The 25251-nt window shown below is 32.7% G+C and overlaps 4 protein-coding genes across 6 annotated transcripts; 2 read left to right on the top strand and 2 right to left on the bottom strand.

The window, feature by feature from the left end:
• Nucleotides 1–3531: 3531 nt before the first annotated feature.
• Nucleotides 3532–9961, bottom strand: LOC116340851 (NADP-dependent malic enzyme). Of its 2 annotated transcripts, XM_031767564.1 has the most exons (12): nt 9405–9959; nt 7354–7537; nt 7078–7236; nt 6712–6970; nt 6173–6651; nt 5941–6093; nt 5720–5872; nt 5557–5656; nt 5315–5489; nt 5219–5238; nt 4595–4660; nt 3532–3728 (listed from the first exon to the last, which is right to left on the bottom strand). In XM_031767564.1, the coding sequence occupies exons 1-12, from the start codon at nt 9422–9424 to the stop codon at nt 3556–3558; spliced, it is 1941 nt and encodes a 646-aa protein (XP_031623424.1). In that variant the 5' UTR covers nt 9425–9959; the 3' UTR covers nt 3532–3555. The 2 variants fall into 2 exon arrangements, with proteins under 2 accessions (XP_031623424.1, XP_031623425.1); XM_031767565.1 differs by lacking the exon at nt 4595–4660 and having other exon boundaries at nt 9405–9961.
• Nucleotides 9962–11464: 1503 nt separating this feature from the next.
• LOC116341251 (leucine-rich repeat extensin-like protein 2) lies at nt 11465–12960 on the bottom strand. Its single transcript, XM_031768199.1, has 2 exons — nt 12434–12960; nt 11465–12199 (listed from the first exon to the last, which is right to left on the bottom strand). Exons 1-2 carry the CDS (start codon nt 12620–12622, stop codon nt 11486–11488), a joined length of 903 nt encoding a protein of 300 aa, XP_031624059.1. The 5' UTR covers nt 12623–12960; the 3' UTR covers nt 11465–11485.
• A 2372-nt stretch (nt 12961–15332) lies between these two features.
• On the top strand, nt 15333–17711 carry LOC116340828 (glutathione S-transferase D7-like). Of its 2 annotated transcripts, XM_031767527.1 has the most exons (6): nt 15333–15649; nt 16517–16667; nt 16750–16808; nt 16876–17017; nt 17108–17359; nt 17421–17711. In XM_031767527.1, the coding sequence occupies exons 1-6, from the start codon at nt 15600–15602 to the stop codon at nt 17478–17480; spliced, it is 714 nt and encodes a 237-aa protein (XP_031623387.1). In that variant the 5' UTR covers nt 15333–15599; the 3' UTR covers nt 17481–17711. The 2 variants fall into 2 exon arrangements, with proteins under 2 accessions (XP_031623387.1, XP_031623386.1); XM_031767526.1 differs by lacking the exon at nt 15333–15649 and having other exon boundaries at nt 15965–16667.
• A 4027-nt stretch (nt 17712–21738) lies between these two features.
• LOC116341002 (alpha-N-acetylgalactosaminidase-like) lies at nt 21739–24112 on the top strand. The gene is made up of 9 exons (XM_031767820.1): nt 21739–21791; nt 22104–22316; nt 22409–22586; nt 22734–23006; nt 23083–23244; nt 23330–23542; nt 23632–23781; nt 23854–23932; nt 24009–24112. Exons 2-9 carry the CDS (start codon nt 22153–22155, stop codon nt 24056–24058), a joined length of 1269 nt encoding a protein of 422 aa, XP_031623680.1. The 5' UTR covers nt 21739–21791; nt 22104–22152; the 3' UTR covers nt 24059–24112.
• Nucleotides 24113–25251: the final 1139 nt, after the last annotated feature.

Below are 25251 nucleotides of genomic sequence, written 5' to 3'. Positions count from 1 at the left end.
AATCAAGTAGATAAAAATGTGAAAAAACACGAATCCCATTACATACGAAAATCAATTCTTTTTTGTAGATTAAAAAAAAACTTGGCAAAAATAATTGCAATTGAAAAAGAACTTATGCATAAGAATAGTAGACATATTTCTTCATATTTACAGAGTGTCGACAAACGCTCAGAGGTTGATGTGTTTAAGTAATTAAATTTGATAATTCCGATAGAGAGCCAAAAATCAACCCCTTAGTTTATAGATTTTTATCAATGTAAAATTAAAAACCGATCAAATACATTGCCAGAAACTGTTAAGTGTCCATCTTAGTTTTCTTATTATCGATACATAATATTTATGCCATTGAATATATATATCAGTCATTGATGACTTAAAAATTATTATGAAAATTGCTTGAACAAAATTTGTATACCAACATTGTTGTTGACTAATGTCGAAATTAATAAGACTGTTAAAATACTCTCTTGCACCTCTTTTTTTCTGAGAAAAAATAACAACAACAATTGAGTGCGAGTACAAACACTCATTTCTTTCGAAGTCAAAAGAATATTCTTATGACCATTGTGACAATTTTATTCAGTTTCGTCGAATTCGAAAAGATCCAGAGCTTATCGAACGTACATCTTTCGTTTAAATTAAAATCAAAATTAAATTTTTCACATTCCTGATATTTTCAATCATAGATTGGCTTGGAATTTGTTATTTTTTAAATTGAATAGATATATTTTAGGAAAATTCACTTCGTTAAGAAAAAAAAGTAGAAAAAAAAATGTTGAAAATTATTTTGAAATTCAATACATTCAAAAATTTGATATCATCTTTGTTGAAAGACACAAAGACCCAAATAAAATATGTATCGAATTATGTGTATCCACTGACTATCAAGTATGTCTCACCGTGAGACTCTCACGTTCTATGGACGTGAACAATAATGAATTGGCATCCGCTGTACATATGAAATTCGAACGAAGTGCGGAGCAAACGATAACAGAGATAGCATAAGTTTGTCTTAGGAGAACCTTTCAATTTTAACGATAAAGTTAGTGAATTATGAATACATCGTATTGAGTGATTTCAAAAAAAAAAAAAAAAATGAACAGAAGTAGCGAAAAAGAAACGGATGTCATCATCCAGTTTTGTTTGGAAAATAAATGAAGGGTTAAAAAAGAACTTTTCAACTTTTCGTACTTGAAACAACTATAGTTGTGTCCTTGAAACTAAGCTTTAATTCAGAAGACATGTATTTGGTATATTATCACTGAAATCACATAAAAAATGAGAACTTCACCGAGCATAGAATCATTCAACATACATGCTCACAGTAGACAAGACAGTTTTTTCTATTAAATAGTAAATAAATGCAACAAAGTAACAAATAGATAGAGGTTGGAAAAAAATTCACTCAGAACACACATAATATTTTGATTAAAAGAAATGAGCTGTTAAAATGATTTAAGCATTTGAAACAATATATGATATGATAATTCTTCCGATTTTCAATAGTATCGACAAACAAATAAATAAATATAGAGTATAAATATGTATTCTACGGCATTTCTACCAATTTAAAGTAGATATTAACAAACGAACACATAATACCGAAACCATATTGGTTTTATCATCAGGAGTGAAGAACACTGGACAATGGTCTCAATTATTAGCAAAATACAGACACACACACACACACGAACAGATGATAATCATTTAGAATAACTCTCACAATTGAACCGACACAACTAGATTAAGATTTACAATTTGTAATCGTCGTATATGCTTCGATAAAAAATAATTTGGATTTTGAACAATTTTCAAGCATAACCACATTTTTCACACTAGAGCGCTTAAGTCATTTCATTTCTTTCATTCAATCATATCCATTATTATTCAAAATATGCGACACAATAAAACACAATCAACAAGTAAAAATGCATACAGAAAATCCATTACCTAACATGCCTTACCAATAGTAGTAGAACAAATGAAGCCAAACATTTCTTCCAATGCAAATGCACGCACACAATCGCATCACAGTTCAGAATTCAGGTTCAGTCGGACTTTTGTGAGTAGAAATCAATTTTCCAACGGAAACAATAAATAAACCATTAAAATAGAAACAGCAAACGCCTGTCATAACGGCCTCTATTTAAATTGACCGAAAACCAATTCAAAATAAATTACAATTCCAATTCAAAATAAAAACATACACATAAAATCACAGTATACTTAACAAACATTTGCTGATAAAGCAAAGACAACGAATCAAGCACCGTTTTAAAACAAAATGCAACCAGTTCAAATTGAACTATGATGAACATAATATTGAATACAATACAAACTGTAATCTCCCGAAATCAGCTAAAGAATCTATATTTTCCAATAAACACATAAAAATTCATTCGAATACGAATACACACAAAACAAATCCAAAAATCCAAAAAAACTGGACTACGTTGCTAGAAAACAATTCGTTACATTTGCATTTAGATCATAAGTGACAATTTTTATTTTTTGTTACTGAAAACAAAAATGACAAAAAATGTTTTTGCAAAGCGCGCAAAAACTAGTTGGTAACAATTATTTATGTTATATATTGTCCTTGATTAGAAAAATAAACAGTTATTATTGGAACATTATTTTTTTTTCGAGATTATTTTATTCAACTGTTAATTATGAAATATACCTGCATCGGTTCGCCATCACATGGATAGGTAAGTAATTCATGGTGAGTAGCTTCACCCGATCTAATTCACGACTAGCTGATAAATCTCAGTTTCTATTTATATGAGCGCAAAGGAAAAGAGTTTAAATGTATTGCGTAGTAGTGTCTCTTTTTTACTCTCATACAAAATAGCAGCTGATAAGATATTTCAGCTGACCAAAAGTATCCCAATAAAATGCCTGTCCATGGAACTCGCATCAAACGACGAAATAAAAGAAACAATTTAGTTCGTTCTAATTAACAATATAATTTTATTACTTGAATTGGATCAATTTTGAACAATTCTTCTTTCATTATTTCTTTCTTTCTTTCTTTCTTTCCTTCTCATTCTTCTTTTTCTTTCAATGTATTTTGAATAATATCAAATGGATGCAATTATAGACATACATCTTGCTTTTGTTTACAATGGAACAATCACGACAGCTAGTCAAATTATATGGTTTTAAAAACAAAAATAATTTGCCAGGAAATATTCGAATTTAGTTCGAAAAATGATTTCAATAAAAAATGAAAATAAAATTACTTCGTACGATTTGTTCGACCAATTTATATAGATATTTCGTTTTAAATGCAATGCATTAAATGACAAGAAGGAATTGGATATTGCTTTTTTTCTCTCAAATTAAATTAAAAAAAAAAAACACATTTATGAGAGGGTTTTTGTTTTGTTTCATACAAATTTGCTGCATGTGAATTGCAGATGGATTAAATGAATATTATTCATGTTGGAAACTGAAATACTGAACTCAATAAAAAATCGTACATAACGAGATATTCTAATATGGTGCAGAGTGCACAGTGCGATTTTATTTATTTTTTTTTTTGTAATTTGATTAAATTTCTTCACGTTCGGTCAATTTGACTGGCTTAAGCTCACGCGTTTTCATTGGCGTTGGTTGTGGCCATTTCCATGTTACCGGCATTGAGCTCTCGTAATTGAAGTTGTACAATTGATCTTCAAGCCATTTTTTCTTATCCTCTGGCTCTGGATAGGTTGAAGCTAGGCCTATGATATAGATAAAAAAAAATTCAATTAGTATACTTTTAATGAACTATTTGTTTTTGATAATCAAGTTATACAACAAACAAGAAGATAGTAGTTTAATTTTGGTACAACATTGGATCAAAACTTTAAATTGATTTTCATTGACGTTTTTTCTTCTTCTTCTTATTTGTAGCACATGCAATCCTTGAATGTTATGTTAAAATGATGTGGTCACCAAAAAAAAGCAAAAACCAAACAAAATCGAATCCTTTTCATAATTAATTTAGAGTTTTGAGTTTAGTAACAAAATAAGAAGTTCTCATCTTACATCTTTGTGTATTTGGATTGCACATCATCGCATGAAAGGGCCCATTTGTACATTTGAATGAGCACGCCATTGTATAAAAATCAACATTAAAGCAACTGTCATTACCATTAAAAGGCAAATGTGTAAAGACCGAGCACTGTCATATGCTATACAAAGGCCTGTCCAAATGTCTAAATGATAAGGTCATTTGAAAACATTTATTTGTATTGCCTGGCGGCAACATCCACCCTCATACCATCACAATACAAAAATAATTCATTTGTAAAACGAATAACAAACATGGTTAAATTTTGAAGCCAAAACAATGTGTACATTTTTATAATATTATGTTAAGGATTCACATCCAAATTCTAATACCAATACCATTCACCAATTGGAAACAAAACAAGACAAAACAATATTGCAATCATATTCATTGGATTTTTGTTATTTACAAATCATCGTTTTCATCAAATAAATGAAATGTTCGATGAGCCATTTTTCTGTCACCAATTCAAACGACGAAGCATGAAATATATAGATATAGATTATATAAATACGTGATGCCATCTAATCCTACCTTTGGCAGCGATACCCTTTCTTTCATAATATTTACGCATCTCTTCACCTGTATACAATATGTTGTCTGCATGGTAACAAAGAAGAATTGAAATCGTTTATTCATTTTGCTTTCACTTCGATATTCGAAACCATTGTCGAAATCATGGATAATGTTCTATTCTATTCATTTTGTTTTCGTATGTGTATCATTGTTGCCAATTCATCGCGTTGTTATAACATAGTCGTAAATTTTGAACTACGTGTTTTCGATTTTTTTTTTTTGTAAATGTATTAAGATGGTAACTAATAGTGTGTTAACCATTTAATAAAGTGCATTCTCTGTATGATTTTGAGAGTGTGTGTTTGTGTGCATGTATATATTTAAGTGCACTATAAATAACTCTGGAACTTTCACCATCAGAAACGTGTGATAGCGAATGAATCAGACACATGAATTACCACATTGACAATCTACTTTCTGTACACTACACTGCACATTCATTCACTGCTATACATTTAATAGTGAAAATTCCAGATAAAACTACAAGGTGCAATTGTATTCGCTAACGTTATTGGTGCATACAACTTGATATACTACGAAAATTGACTCAAATTGATACGTTTAAACATAAATGATGCTCACCTTTGCAATATGCATATTTTCTGTAAAATGCCAAAAAAAAGATAATTCAATTAATATTGTTAAAGATGTGAATAAAAATTGAAATGAAGCACTTACGTAATGCCAATGGCGATTTTCAATGAAACTTCACGAATTGAATCCAATGGTGGATACAATGAACCAACGGCCAAATCTTCATCTCGTACACTTGCGGCCAATTCACGTGCTGCAATCAAGAACACATCATCGGGAATATGATGCATTAATGTGGCAATTACACCAAGTGCGACACCTATTCGAGACCAAAAACGATGCATCAAAATTAAATCAAATCACAATCAAAAATTTACTGATTATACCTGGGAAAATGTAGGCATTATTGCCTTGACCTGGTTTATAGGTTTTGCCATTAATTGTTACTGGTGGGAAAGGTGATCCCGAACAGAAAATGATGCGACCCTAGGTAAGAAAATGTAATACATTTAATTTATGTTTCTCGATGGTAAGTGTTAAAAATCCTACATCAGTATTTTGGAACGCCTGTTCGGCAGTACATTCAGCTCGACTCGTTGGATTTGATAGTGCAAACACAATTGGTCGTTCATTGAATTTGGCCATTTTTTTAAGAATTTCTGGTGTAAATAGTCCTGGTGTGGCTGAAGCACCAATCAATATCTGTATAAAATGACGAAGAGAGAAAATTAGGCTATAATATAGATTTAGCACCGAAAATTACTGCTTACGGTTGGTTTGACTTCTTCGACGACTTGTGCTAAATCTTTCATTGGTTGGCAGTCTTTAGCATAATGTTTTTTGTGCCCCTCTAAACTTCCTTCTTTACGTGTTGTTGTCAATAAGCCATCGATATCACACATCCAAATTTTTCCACGTGCCTCCTGCGAATGAATTTTGCTTTCAATTATGGGCGTCTCACATTACAATCACATAGATTTGGTTTGGCTGAAGTGAAATTACCTCTGTTGATATTCCATCGGCTTCCATTGCTTTACAGCAAAGATCGGCAATACCAATGGCAGCTTCACCGGCACCAACGAATAAAATTGTCGAATCGGCAAATGTTTTGCCCGTCAATCTTGACGATGCATACAATCCACCGACAGCAACAGCGGCTGTACCTTGAATATCATCGTTAAATGTACAATAATTGTCACGGTATTTATCCAAAAATCTGAATGCGTTGTGATTTCCAAAGTCTTCAAATTGAATCAATGTATTTTGACCGTATTTCTTTACTACTGCCGCCATAAATTCATCAATGAATTCATCATACTCAGGACCGGTGACACGTTTCTGGCGCAATCCAATGTATAGTGGATCTTCTAAAAGATCTTTGTTATTCGTTCCAACATCGATTAAAATTGGTAAACATTGATGTGGTTTAATTCCGGCTAATGCTGTGTAAAGAGCAAGCTTTCCAACAGGAATGCCCATACCTAAAAGAAAAATCGACCATGTCAATATGTAATATTTTTACGGACTGACTGAAAACTTACCGCATGCACCCAAATCTCCTAAACCAAGAATACGCTCACCATCCGTGACGACGATGGCACGAACATCGGGCTCTGGCCAATTGCGAATGACATCGTAAACGTGTCCCTTGTCATTTATCGTTATAAACAATCCTCTTGGTCTACGGTAAATTAGACCGAATTTCTGACAAGCCAAGCCTACAGTCGGTGTATAGATGATTGGCATCATCTGGGCAACATTTTCAGACACAAGACGGAAAAACAATCGCTCGTTTCGATCCTATCGAGTTTAATTCAAATGGTCATGGTTAAAAATGAGATGAAATTCAATAAAAAAATAATACATTCGGTCAATCGGCGGTTGCATTATTTTTGAGTATCACTTACTTGTAAGTCGATTAAGTACAAATACTTGTTAAGATCCTCTTGGTATCGATTTATGGATATTTTACACAATTCGATTTGTTCTTCTTGACATTTAAATCGAGCCGGCTGCAATCCATGGATACCGAGCACTTGACGCTCTTCCAATGTAAAGCCCAATCCCTTGAAATTGATCCGATTTAAATTGAATTATTTATCAAATGACATTGGTCACATGGACAGTTGCATGTATCAATGATACGGTATCGTTATAATGAATTAAATGGATTTCAAAATTACCTTGTTCAAACGTGGATCCCGTAGATGATCGATACCTTGAACAAAGCCGGGGCAAATAATGTCGCCGGTCACCTCAAACGCATAGGAACGCGATGGAACCACAAGCTGCGATTTATCGCTGGAAGCTGCTCCTAAAGCTCTTCCAATTGCCGAAAGATTCTGCTTTTTCGGAGAACCACATTTTCTATTGGAAAATAAAAAAAAAAACTTAATTAACGCTTGAAAAAAAGAACGCAATCAGGTGGAAGAAAGGAAAAGGTGGAACATGAATCAAAATATGAAATTGCATTTTGACAAAGAACACTGTAGCATGAATTTAATTAGGTCAAAGTAGAATTGTATCGATTTTGCAACAAGTTTAAGTGGCGGAAAAATAGATTGGAATTATGTGCGATAAAGTCGCAAATAAACAGAAGGTTAACAGCATAATCTAATCGTCATACTACGCAAATACAATCATAAATATGAATTTATCATCATCGTTAATTCAATGGTGTATCATCGTAGGCGCGTTCATATCACTGCAATGCGCTTGTGTTGTCATTTTCCCAATATATATTATCGTTTGCATAATCAAATAATATCAACAAACTAAAGTCAACAAACCTAATATGCAAACAACTAGATGACATCCAACTAGTGATACATTATATATTTTTTCATACAGACTCCTTCAATTCAATTGGCTTCGTTGAATTTTCATTTTATTGCATTCACGACACTTGTTATATTGTGTGCAAAACAAAAAACGGATAAACACACGACTTTAGTCTCATGAAGGTCAAATATTTTTATCTATGCGCTCGCTGAATGCGCCTGTACACTGACGAGAGAGAAATAGTGCGAGAGTTCGATATGCTCCGTTTGTCTTGACGATTTCATGAAATATGTATTTGAAAGAGAAGAAAAAAAATTCTCGATTTGCAGTTAAACTATTAATAAATTCAGTCATCACAATAATACGCTGAAATCATGGCAATGAGTTTTTTTTTGAAAATGCCGATAATTGGAGGAAAAATAAAGAAAAATGAAGAAAAGTGATTTTCCATAGCTGCCAAAATATCGGCCTTGAAAGATGGCATTGCCATTGAATTCGCATTAAAATTACGGTAAACAATGCTTCTCATCCATATATTTGTTATTGCTTCGGCAACAAAATAAAAGCGAAACCATTGAAACTACAATGCAAGGCTATGACACACTACACACACAGAGCAACGTTTCGTGCCAATTAAATTGCATTTTTTATTTGTTTACTTTGATAAAATATATGTCTTTCCGTTGAAAACAAAATGCACTCATATCAATAATTGACAAGTCAATCGCATGTAAATATTTTGCCAAAATTGACAGTTGGCAGTTTCTCACCGTTTCGGTGATTGAATTACTTTAGACCTATTGCCTACAATTGTTGGTCGTTCTTAAATTCAAAGTTGTAAATGACTGTCAAAGTTGATAGCTAGTTTTATCTTGAAAATATCAGCTACGCCAGCTAACAATGCAGTTGATGACGATTTACGTAGAAAAAAATGGTTTTTATTTTGATTTCTTGTTTAAAAAATTTGGCATGTGGCAATTGCCTTCTTTGAATAGGATAACTTTTACATTGAGTGTATTGTTTAAATGATAGTTTTTTATGGCAGTAAAATTAAGTTACATCGTAAATTGTCATCTTATCATAAATTTGTTTCATGTGATCAATGAAAAATAGCACTTCATTAAACTATTACATTGGACTATTTTATCTAAACACATCGAAATTAGTCATGATCTTGACAATTACATAAGCAGAAAAATGTACAAAGAAAAACGAAAAATCGATGGTTCATTTAATTTAACAGCTTAAAATACTTCCGCGTTAATCGGTTTCGGGAGCTGTTTTATGTCACTATTTTCAACGTTTGATTACGTAACGCATACACTCACAATTCAAAGGCGAAAAATCAATGTACAACTCAGACGAACTTATTCAACAAAATCGATTTTGATGAGAAAGCAAAATGACATTTCAAACAAAACACACAAAATACTAATTTTATTCAACGACTTACAAAATATTACGGGCGAACATTCTTTTTTTGGTTTTTATCACTATTGGTTTCACAGCAATATTTTTCCTTTAATAAAACAAATATTCACTTTTTTCAATGCAACCGAATCGATATGAAACTGTGACCGTACGTGTATAGTTTTGGCGTTTGATTCGATTCTCAAATATCCATTCGAAAATGGAAATTCTAAATTTTACTGTGCACTAGATGAGAGAATGCCGTGAATACGAATAACAAAAAAACAACGAAACGATGGAAGTTTTTGTGTTAAACAATTAGTTGCTGGCTGAAATTTTGACTTTTCAAGCGAAATGGGTAAAAATACTACGATGAAATATTAGCCAAATAATAGTAATAACAACGAAGCAACGTGTGTACGCGTAAGGTTACGTCCTGCGCAACTCAAATTCGTGGATTCTCTCTTTTCGTCGATGTCGCTATATTCTGTGTGTACTCTGAATGAATGAGATATGCACACAACTACAAAATCATTATCCAACACTGTGTTTTATACACGATTCATTCCGTAACAGAAGCAGGCAACCAACATACATTCGCACAATTTTGACGTATAGCCACGTTTTGACTATAGCGATTTTTTCTGCTTTGCTATTTTTTGTTCTGTTTCGGTAAAAATAAAGCACCAAAAAATTCGCGTGTGATTCTTAAAGGTGTTGTATTTTATTTATAAGGCCGCACAGATAGAAAGTAACACAAACGAAAGCCACTTGCTTTATGTTTAGAATTGGACGCCGTTAACGCGTGAAATAGAGCCGCTTGTATTAATGAATACGAAGAATATCCGCAAATCGCATTCGTATCGTCGTGTTCAACGTGTTTTTTATATTCTAATTTAAATAGAATTACCAGTGTTTAACGAACTCTATTGAGGGTCTCTCATATGATCTCATGATGCTACTGCTGCCGCTGTTGCCTCTGCATTGTGTTTGTGTGTGTGTGTGCTTCACATATGTAAAATATATCTGGGGTTCATTTTTGTATTTGACTAGTTTCAAACGAAAGATATAAATAGCGCCAAGTGAACAAATTTTGCATTTGTATGTATTGGAAATCATATGTTCCAACCATACACAGCTAATGCGGCAAATGCGCACACGGAAACCATCATTTTTTTTATAATAATGACACTGAACAAATTATCGCACATTTAATGAGAAAAAACAAACAGAATTGTTAACTTTACAGATGTAAAGTCAGAAAAAAACATTCGAATGATGACTAAATTATATACTATTTCTTGTGAAACTAGCACAGCCTAACTGACTCACAGCATCATGTAAATTATATGAAACTCACATTTTTATGAGCCATAATATTCTGGTTAAATCCAACTTCTTGTATCGTTTTTTCTCCTCTCTTCATTACGAAGCACAGAAATGACGGAATGCGTTACACTCGTTCAGTTTTATCGCATGACAACTCATACCTCTTTCTCCAATCGCATATTTTACGATTATTCTACGGAGAATGTACGTTTTCAATGAATGCCGTTGATGACATCATATTGTTTACCTTAACCATCAACACTTCAAGTGTGCGAATGATTTACAACTCATTTTCAATGTATTTTATTATGATGCAAAAATATCATACCTCTTTTTGGGCGACGCTTTTCTTTCTTTTCATATTCAATGATAATTGTTAAATTACGTTCCTTACAACAGACTATAACCAAGATCGCTCACTCATTATAGGAATGAGGCGCGAATATTCGTTTGTTTCTTTATCTTAAAGCGCTTCGGAATTAAAATTGAGGCAAAGCACCGTGGGCGTGCACGAGCGGCTAGTTTGTAATTGTAAACAAATGCTCAAAGACTAATGCTTGCTTGTTTGTGACTCACATGACGTTTTTTAGCTGTCAAATCTTATACTTACCACAGCGACATCTTTGAACAAGAATCGGAACATTACCTCATTTGGAGTTCGTTTTTATACACACACTAAATAATAAATGGAAAAATACTTAAAAAAAACACTCATTTGAATTTTTTCTCTTAGATTTATTTATTTAAAAAAATAATTCAACATTTTTCGTTGGTTGATTAATGTTTCGGCACATTTTAGCGTTTTTTAGTTAAAAATGATTTTTCAAAAGCTTTAACGCTTTGTTGCATTCCCTCGTAAAATTCAATGCTACGTCGAACACGTTGAAACACAGTTCCGTCTGTGTTGTTGAATTTTCGTTGTACACTCACTGGTAATGAGTGAATGAGAAGAGTGCAAATGGGAGTCAAGGAGCATACTGCTGACACGGCTGCAGCCATAAATGCCATGACACTGAACGAATTTAAAACGAAATTGATCGATGCAACAACGGCTTGAAGAACGTTTGGCGGCAATAGTTGTAAAATGAGTGCCAAATCATAACCGCTACGACCGGGCGCAATTTTATTCTCTTTAGTTTGTAGTGTCGGTGCCGGTGGTGTTTGTTCTTGTGACGGTATTGACGGCATGTCCACAGGGACTATAAATCCTTGATATTCAATTGGAAATGCTGCCGGCTGATTTTGTGCGGAATTCGGTTGCTGTAAATACGACGTATATGATGGAGAATACGATGGAACATTTGATTGCGCTAAATTTTGTGGTTGTGGCAAATAATATAACGGAGGATATGTTAATGGATATTGCGATGGATATTGTGGTCCATAGTATGGTGGCAAAGATGGCGGAGGAGGATAAAATTGACCATTGGCGTAGTCGCTTACAGATCCGTCTGGCAGTTTGGTTGTATCATTTATGTTTCCGTCTGGTGCTACGTTCGAAATAACTTGCTAAATAAATAAAAATGGGGTGGCTTTATTCTAAGAAAACATTCTATTTTTTCTTTGTAGAAATAATTTATGGACAAATATATGACGAATATATTTTTTCAACACTTTTCAAAGTAATTTTTTTCATACGAATTATTTAACACTTCAATTTGGGACGCTGAAGTTTCTCATATGAAATGAAAGTACTTAATTAGTAACCTTATAATTTAGCACCTAAAAACAATAATAACTTACAGGACTCGGTTCGCCTTCAATAAGAGGTGGATACATCGTAGTTAATTCCAATTCACCCTCGGGGGGGCTCGGCTCAATGACGTAGGTTTGTTCAAATTTTTTATCACTTGCTGGTATTTGTGCGGCGCTGACAAAACTAATCACTACCAGTAAATTAATACTGCCAAATAATAATTTGAATAATAACATTTTTTTTTGTCAATAGATCCAAGTTTTTCAAAGTAAAAAAAAGTGACAAGTTCGACTGTTCACTTCAACTGTTCACTTCAACTGTTTGCATTGAAATGATTTGAATTTGTGCACCGACATAGTTGACCGGAGTGTATTTGCACATTTCTTTTCTTCGAAAACTTGGTGAATGCGAGGACTAAACGAGATAAGAGATTAAGAAGAAAACGAACATCAAAATATGAGTAAAGACAGGTAGAAAGTTGAAGACTATTTGCATAGGCCGCTTAAGAATACAACAGATAAATCCATTGTTTCATTTTTTTTTGCAATTACTCTTATTTTGAACCTTCTCTTCTATTCGTATTCGTTTTAAATGTACTTGTTGCTTGTTTTATCTTTGCATTTTTATGCATAAAACAACAAGCTGTTTATTGGTTTGAGCAAATTCCTGGAAAAATACATGTGTGGCACATGTGGATGGTAATTTCCAAGCAAAATGTATGTCAACCGATGAAGAAAGAAATAGCACACTAATTTAACCAGAATAGAAGAGACTGAAATCTTACTATTACTTATAGATAGGTTTAACTTACCAAGTTAGAGAGAGAAAGAGGCGATGACTCACAAAAATCCTTCAAAATTTATTTTCTTAACGAATAATGACAAAACTTTTTTCTTTTTTTATCAAGCAACAAACGAAGCAAATTTTCGGTGTGAAATACTTCTTTCGGGAATGTGCAAAATATCTTCTCTATGACGCATTGAATACCGCATTCATTGATGAGCATGAATTTTCCATGAACTCGTTCTTGTCGTACCAAAGTAATTACAGTAAAAACTCCCGAATATTTTGTGGGAGTCTTACATTTCAGTGTGTTTCACGGCTTCGGCTTATTATGAATTATTAGCGAGCATAGATTTGATTTTAGATCCTTTTCAACTAAATACTAATTAATATTACAGAGACCGTATATTTGTGAATTACAGGATAGGGAAAACGAGGATTTAAGTTGTCGGAACTTTGAAACAATGTTAATTAATGATTTTTTAATTCAATTTACTAGAATCATTTAACGAAAAAACAAAAACGATAAACACCATAATGTCATTCTTTCACGACAATCAAAATGCCAATGAGGAAATTCCATACGCACAGTGAAATGAAACTGTGAAAACAATGAAACGAATAATTTTATTGTTATGCCTATTCACTTAATTTCGAGTTTATGTTGTGCCTGTTGTGATTAAAGCAAATTTGACATGAATAATTGGCTGGCAAAAATAAGCATCATTTAAATCCTGCTTCAATGTAAATGGTGTTGTCACATTTTGTGGAGTAAATGATGGGACACTTGGTGGCAGATACAGTCTATTTATATTTTAATGTAATTTTATTTATTTGGGGGAAAGAGTAATTATTTTCTCTGCGTGTGCTTGCTTCGCTCTCTATTCACATGCTCCGTTGTTTGTTTTGTATTTTATTTGGTTAGGAAATTTCTTGAAAAAAAGGGTATGCTATTTTCTGATGTGTATCAACCTATGGGGGAAAATATATTTGAAACATGGCTGGCATATTTGTTGAATCAAAAATATTTGATGAAACTAGATTGAAAACGAAATAAATTCGCTTTTTTGTATAAAGTAATCGTAAGAAAAAACCTTTAACCAGGACGTTTCTACAAATACCCTACTCGACGACAATTCATTGAAAAATCGTATTCATCATCACTATCAGACACGTGATTAATAAATATTAACGCCACATTATAGCGATAAAATCAAAATTTGAGCACCGCACACTAAAAGTTCCTCGATGAAAGGAAAAATAAAATTCGAACAAATAAAACACAACTCCGAAAAATAACGAGTCCTTGACTAATTTCCTTTGTACTCACTTCGCGCAAAGTCATCGACTACATTAAACCCAATTGAATACACGACAAAACACACTTCTTTCCTATCAAATAAGGAACAAAATTTCGGTGTCTATACCTATTAGATGAATGCATGCAAAGTGTACCCAATTCTTTGCAATGTATGGTACTTGCGTGTACCGCTAGCAATTTGAATTTATTTATAAAACATGGAATCTTCATTATTCTCATTCCAATTGATTCAATATCAATTACGAATTCAACATTTTCCACAACAATTTATTGTCATTTCCGCATGCGATTCGTGAAACGTGTTTTTAGTTAAATTAGAGAGAGAGAGAGAGAGAGGGAAAGAGAGAAAGAATAGGCAAAATAGAGATAGAGAGAAAGAGAAGGGAAAAGAGAGTGAAAGGGGGGAAAAAGAAGAGAAAGAATGAACATACAAGCAAACAAGACTGATTCGGCATTTTCCATAATTACAAAATAGAATCAATGAATGATAGTGAGCGAAAAAGAAAAAGTGGCAAAACAAAACGATCAAAAAATCAACGATAAAATCACGTCGAAATAAATTCTTGGCCTGATGAGACTGTCAAATTAATAATGACGTAGTAAATCCTTTGAAATCGTTGTGCGTCAACTGCAAAACCGCCATTTGTTCAATTTACAACCTGATAATATGAGTGTGTGCATTTGGCGATATGATCATTTTTATGAATTGTTTGTTATGAATTGTTGTTAGTAGCAACGTAAATACTCACTTCGGTCGCTTTGACCGTTACAATCATTTGAAGTCTTCCATTCATATTGTAATATAGAAAAAGCCACACTTCATTATTCCATTCCAATCGATTGCCATCACCGTTGGACATTTAGATTCCATAAGCTAGACTTCTGTTTATTATTTCGGTTTAGTTTTCATTTCATTTTCTAAGCGATTGTACACATTGTACATTGTGTTCCGCGTGAATATCTCTACCAAAATAAAAACACCTTAAAGCAAACAAACCATTTGTTTGGTGAAATATTTTCTTTCACGATTAAAACAATAACAATAAAGAAAAAAAACCATAAATTTGAATTCACACGCATCAAATTTCATTGACAAGCTGGGAAATTGCATGAATTCATCGGTTGTTGTTCAACCACATAATCAAACAAATAAAATGGCGTGAGTTTTAATTCGATTATAATTTTTGTATTGAATTGTTTTCAACTTTTTTTTTCTACACATTTAATTAGCTCAATTTACGTTTAGCAAACGAAATTAATGTTTAATTTTGTTTCAAGTGGGTAGAATTTTCAATAAATCGTTTGTGATAATGAGCTAATTAATTTCAAATTATTTGACATATTGGAAGAATATGCCATGTATCGCTTAATTGAATTGTGAAAAGGGCATATATGCCACTAAAGTTGGTGCTAGTTTTTATTCACTCAGAGTATTTAGTGTATTTTTAGAAATGATGTCTATTCACTTGATTGAAATGACGTCTAAAATGGACAAATACAGTTATTGTACTTGAAATGTTCGTGTGTCGTTCATGGGTGGTCTCTTAATAAGTTTCATTTTTTTCTTCAGTTCGAAAAAAAATTCGACCGTTTGATGACCTGGTCTCCGTTAAATCACACGAACGAATAAAAAAAATGCCATACCGAAAATCGATATAATTTATCGCAGTTGCATGTCCACGTATAAATAGAAAATTGTATCTCAATACATAATTCATATAGACGCTATAGCGTTTCAAATCCTTTAAGCATAAAAAAAAGTACCCGAGAGACATAAACGCAGATAGTAAACTTCTTTCCGTCTGAATCGCATAATTTGAATTTTCGTTAAGTTCCATCCAGTTCGACAGTTTCGACTTGGAGTTCGATCAACACGAACGTACGCCGTACACTATTTCACAATTTACGTGTTAGATATTCTCGTTACTTTGATTTTGAGTTGACGTCTTCTACATCATATGGTCGATAATAAAAAAGTCACTCGAACTCGAAGAATTGTTGAAGAATTTGTTTTATGTTTATTTAGAGGTGAAAAAACAATGCCCATTCTCCATTATATTCCACCGAGTCCACCGTGTCGTGCTGTTTTATTGGTTGGCCGATTGTTAAACATCGACTTTGATTTACACCTAATTGATCTGACGAAAGGCGAACATTTAAAACCCGAATTCATTGAGGTAAACGTGTAACACATTTTTGTAGTGATCTAGTTAACATAAATCCACTTACATTGTGCACTTTAATTCCACACTTTTACAGATCAATCCTCAACATACACTTCCGACGCTCGAAGATCATGGTCTTGTTCTTTGGGAGAGGTTGGTTTTTCTTTCGCCTCAATTTTCAACAAAAAATCAATAAAATGATTTATTTTAATACATTCAGTCGCGTTATTCTCACCTATTTAACGGCTGCCTACTCGAAAGACGACACATTATATCCGCGAGATGTTCGCATGCGAGCCTTAGTCGATCAACGTCTTCAATTCGATCTGAGCACACTGTATGCTCGTTTAGCTGACATGATTGTAAGCAACTTTTTACATTTATGGTTTTAACTGGAATTTTTTTGATTTTTTTGTCGTTAACTTTGTCATTCTTGATTATTCGATTATCAGATTCCTGTCATATTCCATGACAGTAAATTTGATGAAGGAAAACAACAAAGATTACACGAGGCATTAGAAGTCTTTGAAGCATTGCTTAAAGGCCGAACATGGGCCGCTATCAACAATTTTTCTTTGGCCGATTTGGCATTGACAGTGACAGTCGCACAAATTGAGTCCATTGATATTGACTTAGAACCATACACACGAATTCGTACATGGTTGGGACGTTGCAAAGACTTTTTACGACCGCACGGATATGATGTAAAATTTTAATTTTAAATTATTCATAATTTCTTTGAATTCAATTCGTTTTGCTTTCCAGGAAATTCAAAAGCCCGGCGAAGAATTATCCAATATGTACCGATCCAAAATCAACTCTTAGAAATGAAAATTCACAACGACGAAAACGTCACAGTTAACCATCAACAAATTCCTCTGCTAATACTATTAAGCGGTTTTTTCTTATATTAGTGCCACTTTACTTCATACGAATCAAGAAAGTGACATCAAAGAGGAAATTTAAATAGAAAAGGAAAATAGAATTTTTGTTGAGTTGATAAGCACCATTTTGAAAAGATTTAATTGGCCAGCGCACTGATTTAGTTTATTTATTTTCAAGCACTTATTTTTGAATTTATAAAGATTGAATTATTGTGAGCAAATATAAAATAAATGAGTTTGATGAAAAAGAAATATTTGCATTTTGATAACAGAACAAAAAAATTATCTCCTCTAGCATCTCCTGCACGAATATAATCCCACTCAAATTGCCACAGGCTTTGGCTGCAATTGAGTTCCTGCTAAGTTATGAAAAATCCATATATCTAACAAACAATCACGCAAAGAATAAACAAACATACATTCTTTGGATGTTTGTGTTTGATAAATCAAACACATTTCTTTCGTGTGAGAGTATAGATGGTACCACTTGTTAGCATTGCTTCCCTTTCAAATACTCTTTCGTATCCCAATGTAACCCGACTAGGACAACGGAAATTGCGACTATTCGCATCAAAATTGAAAATAACGACCAAACTTGATAGAAAAAATCTCAGCTAAAAGCTGTGATATGTATTCGAAAGTACTACAGTTTACTCAGGTCAGTTCTATTTATGGAATGCCATTTTTGCCACGTTTTTCTTGATTTCATATGCATCCAAAGAAGAATACTTGTGTAACACAGTTTTCGTGAAGGCGATAAATCAAAGTCAAATATGAGTAAATATTAACATTACACATGTTTATGTTTCAGCGACACAGCCGTATAATTTTGTCACGGATAATTGCAATGTTTAATGCTTTTATGGTTTAGTTTAATGAAGCTTGGCAAATAAATTTATCGAGGGAATGTGTGTTGTTGGAGTGACATTTAAAAGAGCAAATCACCTATAAATCAACATATGTGTCAACATGTTTTGTAACAAATGTATGTATTTTGACGTGAAATCTTCTATTTTACACCATCAACGGTGATGATTTGGTTCAATAAAAAAAGGAAAAAGGTCCAACATTCCGTCAATAGCGATAGTACTAGCAGAGCATTTCACCGATATAGTAAAAAATAGTCAAACGTGAGATTAAAATGAAAGTCAGAAAGGCATTGTATCCACTGTATATTGTATCCAAAATATTGTGCACAAGTCCATTCAGTTTGAAGAATTTGCAACCATCATTTTTTGGTAGCATAATCACAATATGCCAGGTATTTTATAGATATTTTTGGCCAGTTTATCTGAGTCACGTAATGAATGCGCTTAACTAATGGATTGGACATATTTGGTATGTCAGGCAATTGGCTATGTTGTGTTCCATATGTGGATGGTGAATCGTGATCTGAGTGGTGGATCAACGAAAAATATTCTAGGTCAATTAATTGATGCATACAATCGATATTCTGGATTTTGTGCATTTTGTTTTTTGGTCCTTACATCAACCTGGAATCAGCGAAAAATCGTTGCCATCATCCGAAATATGGAAATTATTGATGGAATTTTCGAAGAAAAGCTGGATACACCCGTCGAAAATCGCCGCTGGCGAAGGTATATGAGTTTAGTTCACTATAACCATTGTTCATATCTCTATTATTTTCAGAAATGTTTTGTTGCAAATCTGCTTTTGCTTCGTGTCAATCTCGTTTTTCGAATGGCGTAATTGTTTAATGTATATTTCTTCATCTGTACCGTTTTCTGAATTTTGCTTAATTATGTGTCTAGGTTGGTTCTAATCTTTTCTATTTCAAAATGATAAATTGGTTTTGGTCGCTACAATTTCTTTTTCCATTACTCGTTCTCGTTGCAGTGCCAATGTTTGTTATTGGTGTTATTGAGAATTTATTTTTCGCCTACCTCCAATTAATCCGTTTTCGATTACAGCTATTGAATAAGCTACTGATTCGCTTCGGCAAAATGATAAATTCTACAAAAAATGCGAGCGATGGCAATTTTTCAACAGTTTCACAAATTAAATTTAACTCATTTGAATATCTTGTGAACAAAAGCTCCAAAGAAGTAAATCCTAAAGGATTTACAATTCCAAATATATACTACATGAGGTAAGGACTTATTGTTCGCTGAACAATGTTTGTTGTACAATTTGTTTATTTTTTACCGTTGTAGATATAATAAAACTGCGGTTGCCAATGAAAATCCAACGTTTTCTATGAAAGCAGATAATTCAATGCGGTTAATTGAATTTTTGAATAAAATGAATCACATTCAACAAATTTACTCGAAATTGGAACATACCGTTGTCATACTGAAATCAGCTTTTAGCCCGCATTTACTTGTCATTCTTATGATGAAATTTACAACATTAACGTCACTACTGTATTATTGTTGCATGGTAATCATCAAGTATGTGCCTAATTTGTACTACGAATATGCACGACCCTTACAACTAATTATTTTCAAATGTTCCATACAGAATAATTTCAGGTATTCGGTTAAACACAGAAAACAAGGACCAACTACTGAGCTCTGTGGGTTGGATTTGTGCATTACTATTGGAAATTTTCATTTTATGCCTATCTTCATCAATGACTAAAAATGAATACAAAAAATTGGGTTGCAATTTGCATAAATGTACGGTGGACAATATTCATTGTAAAATGAAGGTAAATTGAACATGTACACTTACATTTTATCCCTTCTAAAACTAATATTCGGTTTAGATAAAGGCTTTTTCCACTCAATTACTTTTTAATGGAATTGAGATAAAACCGTTTGGACTATTTGATTTAGATTTAAACTTTATGTACGGGGTAAGTATGGTGCATTTTTGCATGAATTTCATCCAACGTTCGCACTGATATCAATTTTTCAGTTGATTGGAGCCGTTTGTACATATCTCATCATTTTAATACAATTTGATCTGGCGCAAAAAGCACAATAAATAAATATCGGGGAGACAACACCATCACCAATCCCACAGAATGGACAGTAAACATTTTTATTATTCGGTTTTTTCATCAGCCGATTGAAATGGAATCCGTTGAATGCTGTAACTTTTCAACTTGATATCATATCATTTTTCAGATGAATTAAAAGCTACTTTGGATAAATTGAATGGAAAATTGCAATAGTCAAAGGTTTCCTTTGATTGAATACTTAAAATATAATATTGAGTGTTATTAAATTAGACAGTAACTTCACAAACGAATATTCTATTCAAATTTCATTTAAACGTAGAAGATACCGAACACGACACAATATACAGAAAATAGTTGTATATATTCCAACGTCCGGTCATGTCACATTCAAAACTTGGGACTAAGTTGGCAACTATGAAAAATGGTGGTAACCAATGAGTCACAGCCAACTTGAAGTATCAATGTCTTAGAAAAAATTTGTTCAAAACAAGAACAGAATAATTGGGAGGGAGTACGGATGGCTAAATTGTATATTGTGCTATCTTGAAATCTCTACTGTTCGTTTTAAAATATTTACCACGTTTTAATTTCGAATTATAGAGTGAGAAAACTTAAAAGTGAATGAATCGTTATGTAAATTAGTAGTAAATTAATTATAACTAACTCGTGATAAAAAAAAACTGTTTATATTTGAAGTTAAGGAACAAGTTTTAACTACCAGTTTGAAACAGTGTAAAGCACATCCTACATGGGCACGTTCTATAAGTAATGTGAAAAGGTTCAACGTCAGACAAAAAGTTGAAGAGCAAAAAAAAAACACTTGACTTCGTTTTTTAATAAATTATTGGATTATTGGATCTGAACGGGGAACATACTAGGTCTACTTTTCAGTAATATCCACAGTTCCTCGTTGTTTTACATGCCCTCTTGAAGAAATTTAAAATTTTATTTAAAAAACAGTGATATATTTTACATACATGTTCTACATTGTTTTAATTTGCTTATGATTTTAATAAAATCAAAATCATACAAGAAAAATCTTTCTTTTTCGCGCACGGTACTTGACTTCAATAAGCGTCAATAAACAAAAAAAACAACATGTATAATAAAATTAAATTCTTAAGTAACGATATAAATAAAATGTATGACAATATAAAGAATCTTAGATTAAAGCAGATATCACTTAACCCAATTTGATAAATATTCTCATTTATAGAACTAGCATTATAAAAGCAGTTTACCGAACCTGTGAGTGTTCATTTCTTATTGTTTACCAAGGCATTTCAAAGCTTGCACTTGTTTACTTAATAAATCTTGCGCACATTTGTAAGTAGTGCAGCATTAGAAATTCATACTTTAAATAACTCATAAACAGTTCATTCGAATGTACTAGATTCATATACATCCACCGATTTCAAAACAAAGATTGATCGAACTAAGCATTAATAAACATATCAAACAATGTGACAGTAGACTCAGTTTTGTTGTTTCTATTGAATTTCTTCATAAAATTGAATATTTTCATATTTTCAAAAGAATCGAAATACTGACCATTATTATTAACATCGTTCACAATAAAAAAAAAAATGGTCTCCGGCTTGCAAAAGTACAGAACAATTTCATTTTTTCTTCTGTTAGATAATATTGTGTGTTCATTGTTCCAACAATAAGTTGGCGAGAATCGGGAATGAAAAGTACGATTTTCATTGGTTTAGCAATTATTTGCTTGCAATACAGCAATGTAAATACACTGGACAATGGTCTAGCGAAACGTCCGCCAATGGGATGGATGAGCTGGCAACGTTACCGTTGTATTATCGACTGTGATACCTATCCAAGTGAATGCATCAGGTAATTTTACAATGTACGGAGATGTGTCGATGACACATGTGACAGCAAACGAAAAATTGTACATTTAACGCTATTGTATACGATTCAATTAGTGAATGGCTATTCAAAAATGTAACTGACCATTTTATATCGGACGGTTACAAGGAGGCTGGCTACGAATATATCATTATTGATGATTGTTGGATGGAAATGGAAAGAGATCCAATTACCCAAGAACTTGTACCGGATCGAAAACGTTTTCCCAGTGGAATGAAAGCATTGGCCGATTATGTAAGCACATTTTACGCAATTTTTAAAACCATACTTATAATTGGTTGAAAAAATCTTTCTTATTTTATTGCTTATGAGCCGAATACCTTATTATTAGCGATAAGCGTATTAGCGTAATTATAAACGTAAATATGCAATTCTAAATAGGTTCATTCCAAAGGTTTAAAATTTGGAATTTATGAAGATTATGGCACACACACGTGTATGGGCGTGTATCCTGGCGTCATCAATCACATGGAATTGGATGCAAATACATTCGCCAAATGGGATGTTGATTATGTGAAATTGGATGGATGTTACGCTGAATTAGATGACATGGACAAGGGATATCCAGAATTTGGTCGGTTATTGAATGCAACAGGTCGCCCCATGGTATATTCATGCAGCTGGCCGGTTTATCAAGAATATAATGGTATTATGGTACGTAGAACCGCGTATTAATTTGTTATTTTTGAGAACATAGGTTTATTTCATAATCTTATGTATGTATTGTCAGCCCAACTATGAAGCATTAAAAAAACATTGTAACTTATGGCGAAACTGGGGTGATATTCAAGATTCATATGTAATACTCAATGAAATAACTGAATATTTCGCAATGAATGCATCACGAATTCAACCACATGCCGGCCCTGGACATTGGAATGACCCCGATATGGTAAATATTAATTAAAAAAAAGTCCATGTCGATCTATTTAAAGATTCATGCCAACAACATTTTATCCATTGGCTTTTATTGATAGTTGCTCATCGGAAACTATGGCTTGTCATTCGACCAAAGTAAATCACAGATGGCAATCTGGGCAATTTTGGCGGCACCACTTCTAATGTCAAATGATTTGAAAAACATTCGACCAGAATTCCGTGAAATTCTTATTAATCCACAAGTGATTGCAGTAAATCAAGATGAATTGGGCATTCAAGGAACTCGGCTCAAGATTGATCATGAAATTGAGGTGAATACAAATGCTAAACAAAAAACACTGATTCCATTATTTCTTTTCTTGTGGCATTTTTCTTCTTCTTACGAATTGTTTTGAAATAGACATGGATCAGACCGATAACTCCAGTTGCAAATGGATTGTATTCATACGCTGTTGCTTGGGCCAGTAAACGTGACGACGGTTCACCATATGCGATTAAAGTTAAATTAAGCGATTTAGGATTAACATGTGATAAAGGATATACAATTACAGTAAGTTATCGCACAAAATCTTTAAACATTGTTTAACATTGAATAAATAAACGTTTAACTCCAATCAAATAGGATTTATTTGATGAAGAAAATAAGCTCAACAACATTTACAATGTAAATCACAATATTACGGTTCGAATCAATCCCTCGGGTGAGAAAGCCTTCACACTTGTTTCATTTCATGAATAAACTAAATATTAAAATTGATTCTTCCTTATCTTTTTCAGGTGTTATCTTCTACAAATTTACACCAGCCGTACATGAAAATTCCGTTTAAACTAGCTAAATAGCTGCAATAAATGTATTTGTTCCTTTATTTATTCAAAGCATATACTATTATGTAATATTAAACTTTTTTAATAAATTCAAAATGAAACACAAAAATCTTGACGTTTTCTATCACTAACTGACTTTTTTACTTGAGTTTCTTTTCAGCTAATTAAATTTGATTGAAAAAGACCACGGCAATTGAAATGAAGGAATGGAAGTGTATTTAACTGCGTAGAATTCGGACCAAATGTGTGTTCTATTTTTAAAAAGTGGCGATAGTGGTTAATCACAAACTTGTGATAAATAATAAATATCACTAACATTCATGCTTGATACGCTTTTGTACTGGTAGTGAGATCGTACATGAAACGCACACAGGCACACACTTGCACACGCCCATTGTATTTCAAGTACAGCTATTCACACTTCACACTCTATTTAATATAGTCTATAAAAGAACAAAAATATCATCATTTTTTGGCATTATGATTATTGAAGTGGAACATAGCGAAATTCAATATAAATTTAGAGTCAGCTCAGTGAACGTCCTTCTTTCACACGATTTTGAATCATAGGATATTTTATGTCATCTCACTTAACTTGTTATATTTTCGCATGCAAAGCACACACAGTCAGTTGGAAATTCCGCCTTTTTTGTTTTTAATATAAACTATTATTAAATCGATAAATCCATTTTTTTTAAAAATTAAGGACTCATTAGATTTGGGTTTAATTTTTAACCGAAAAAGCATTACATATGAACTCAGTTTGATAGCTATAAAATTACAATACTTTTTCAGAGCAAAGTCTCATTTTAGTCCAAAATTCACTGAAAATGGCTAGCCATTTGTGGAAAACTGGAGAGGTTTACTGGTGACTAAAGTCTATTCCTAATTTAGACATTTCAAATCAGCACTTTTCCATATCAAATGATGCAAGTAAATTATCGGCCTTTGTTTGTTGGTTCCCAAATCATGAAAATCTCATGATTCGTCCAAGCAACATGAGAAAATCTTCGTTTAAACATAGCGAACATTTCATAATCAGATTATCATATTCCGTTTCACAATAGAAAGCTATTCAATTTCGTTGGTAAATTTGCATTTAAAATTTTCTTCATATAATATGCTTTCAATTAAATCATGGATTATAATCATTATAATGTGTATGCAGCGTGAAAAACACAAAGCAAGGATGAAT

This window comes from Contarinia nasturtii, unplaced genomic scaffold, assembly GCF_009176525.2.
Source record: "Contarinia nasturtii isolate CC-2019 unplaced genomic scaffold, AAFC_CNas_1.1 Cnas_scaffold_695, whole genome shotgun sequence".
Lineage (NCBI taxonomy): Eukaryota > Metazoa > Arthropoda > Insecta > Diptera > Cecidomyiidae > Contarinia > Contarinia nasturtii.
The sequence above is the reverse complement of the archived record's forward strand: the minus strand, read 5'-3'. Positions and strand labels throughout refer to the sequence as shown.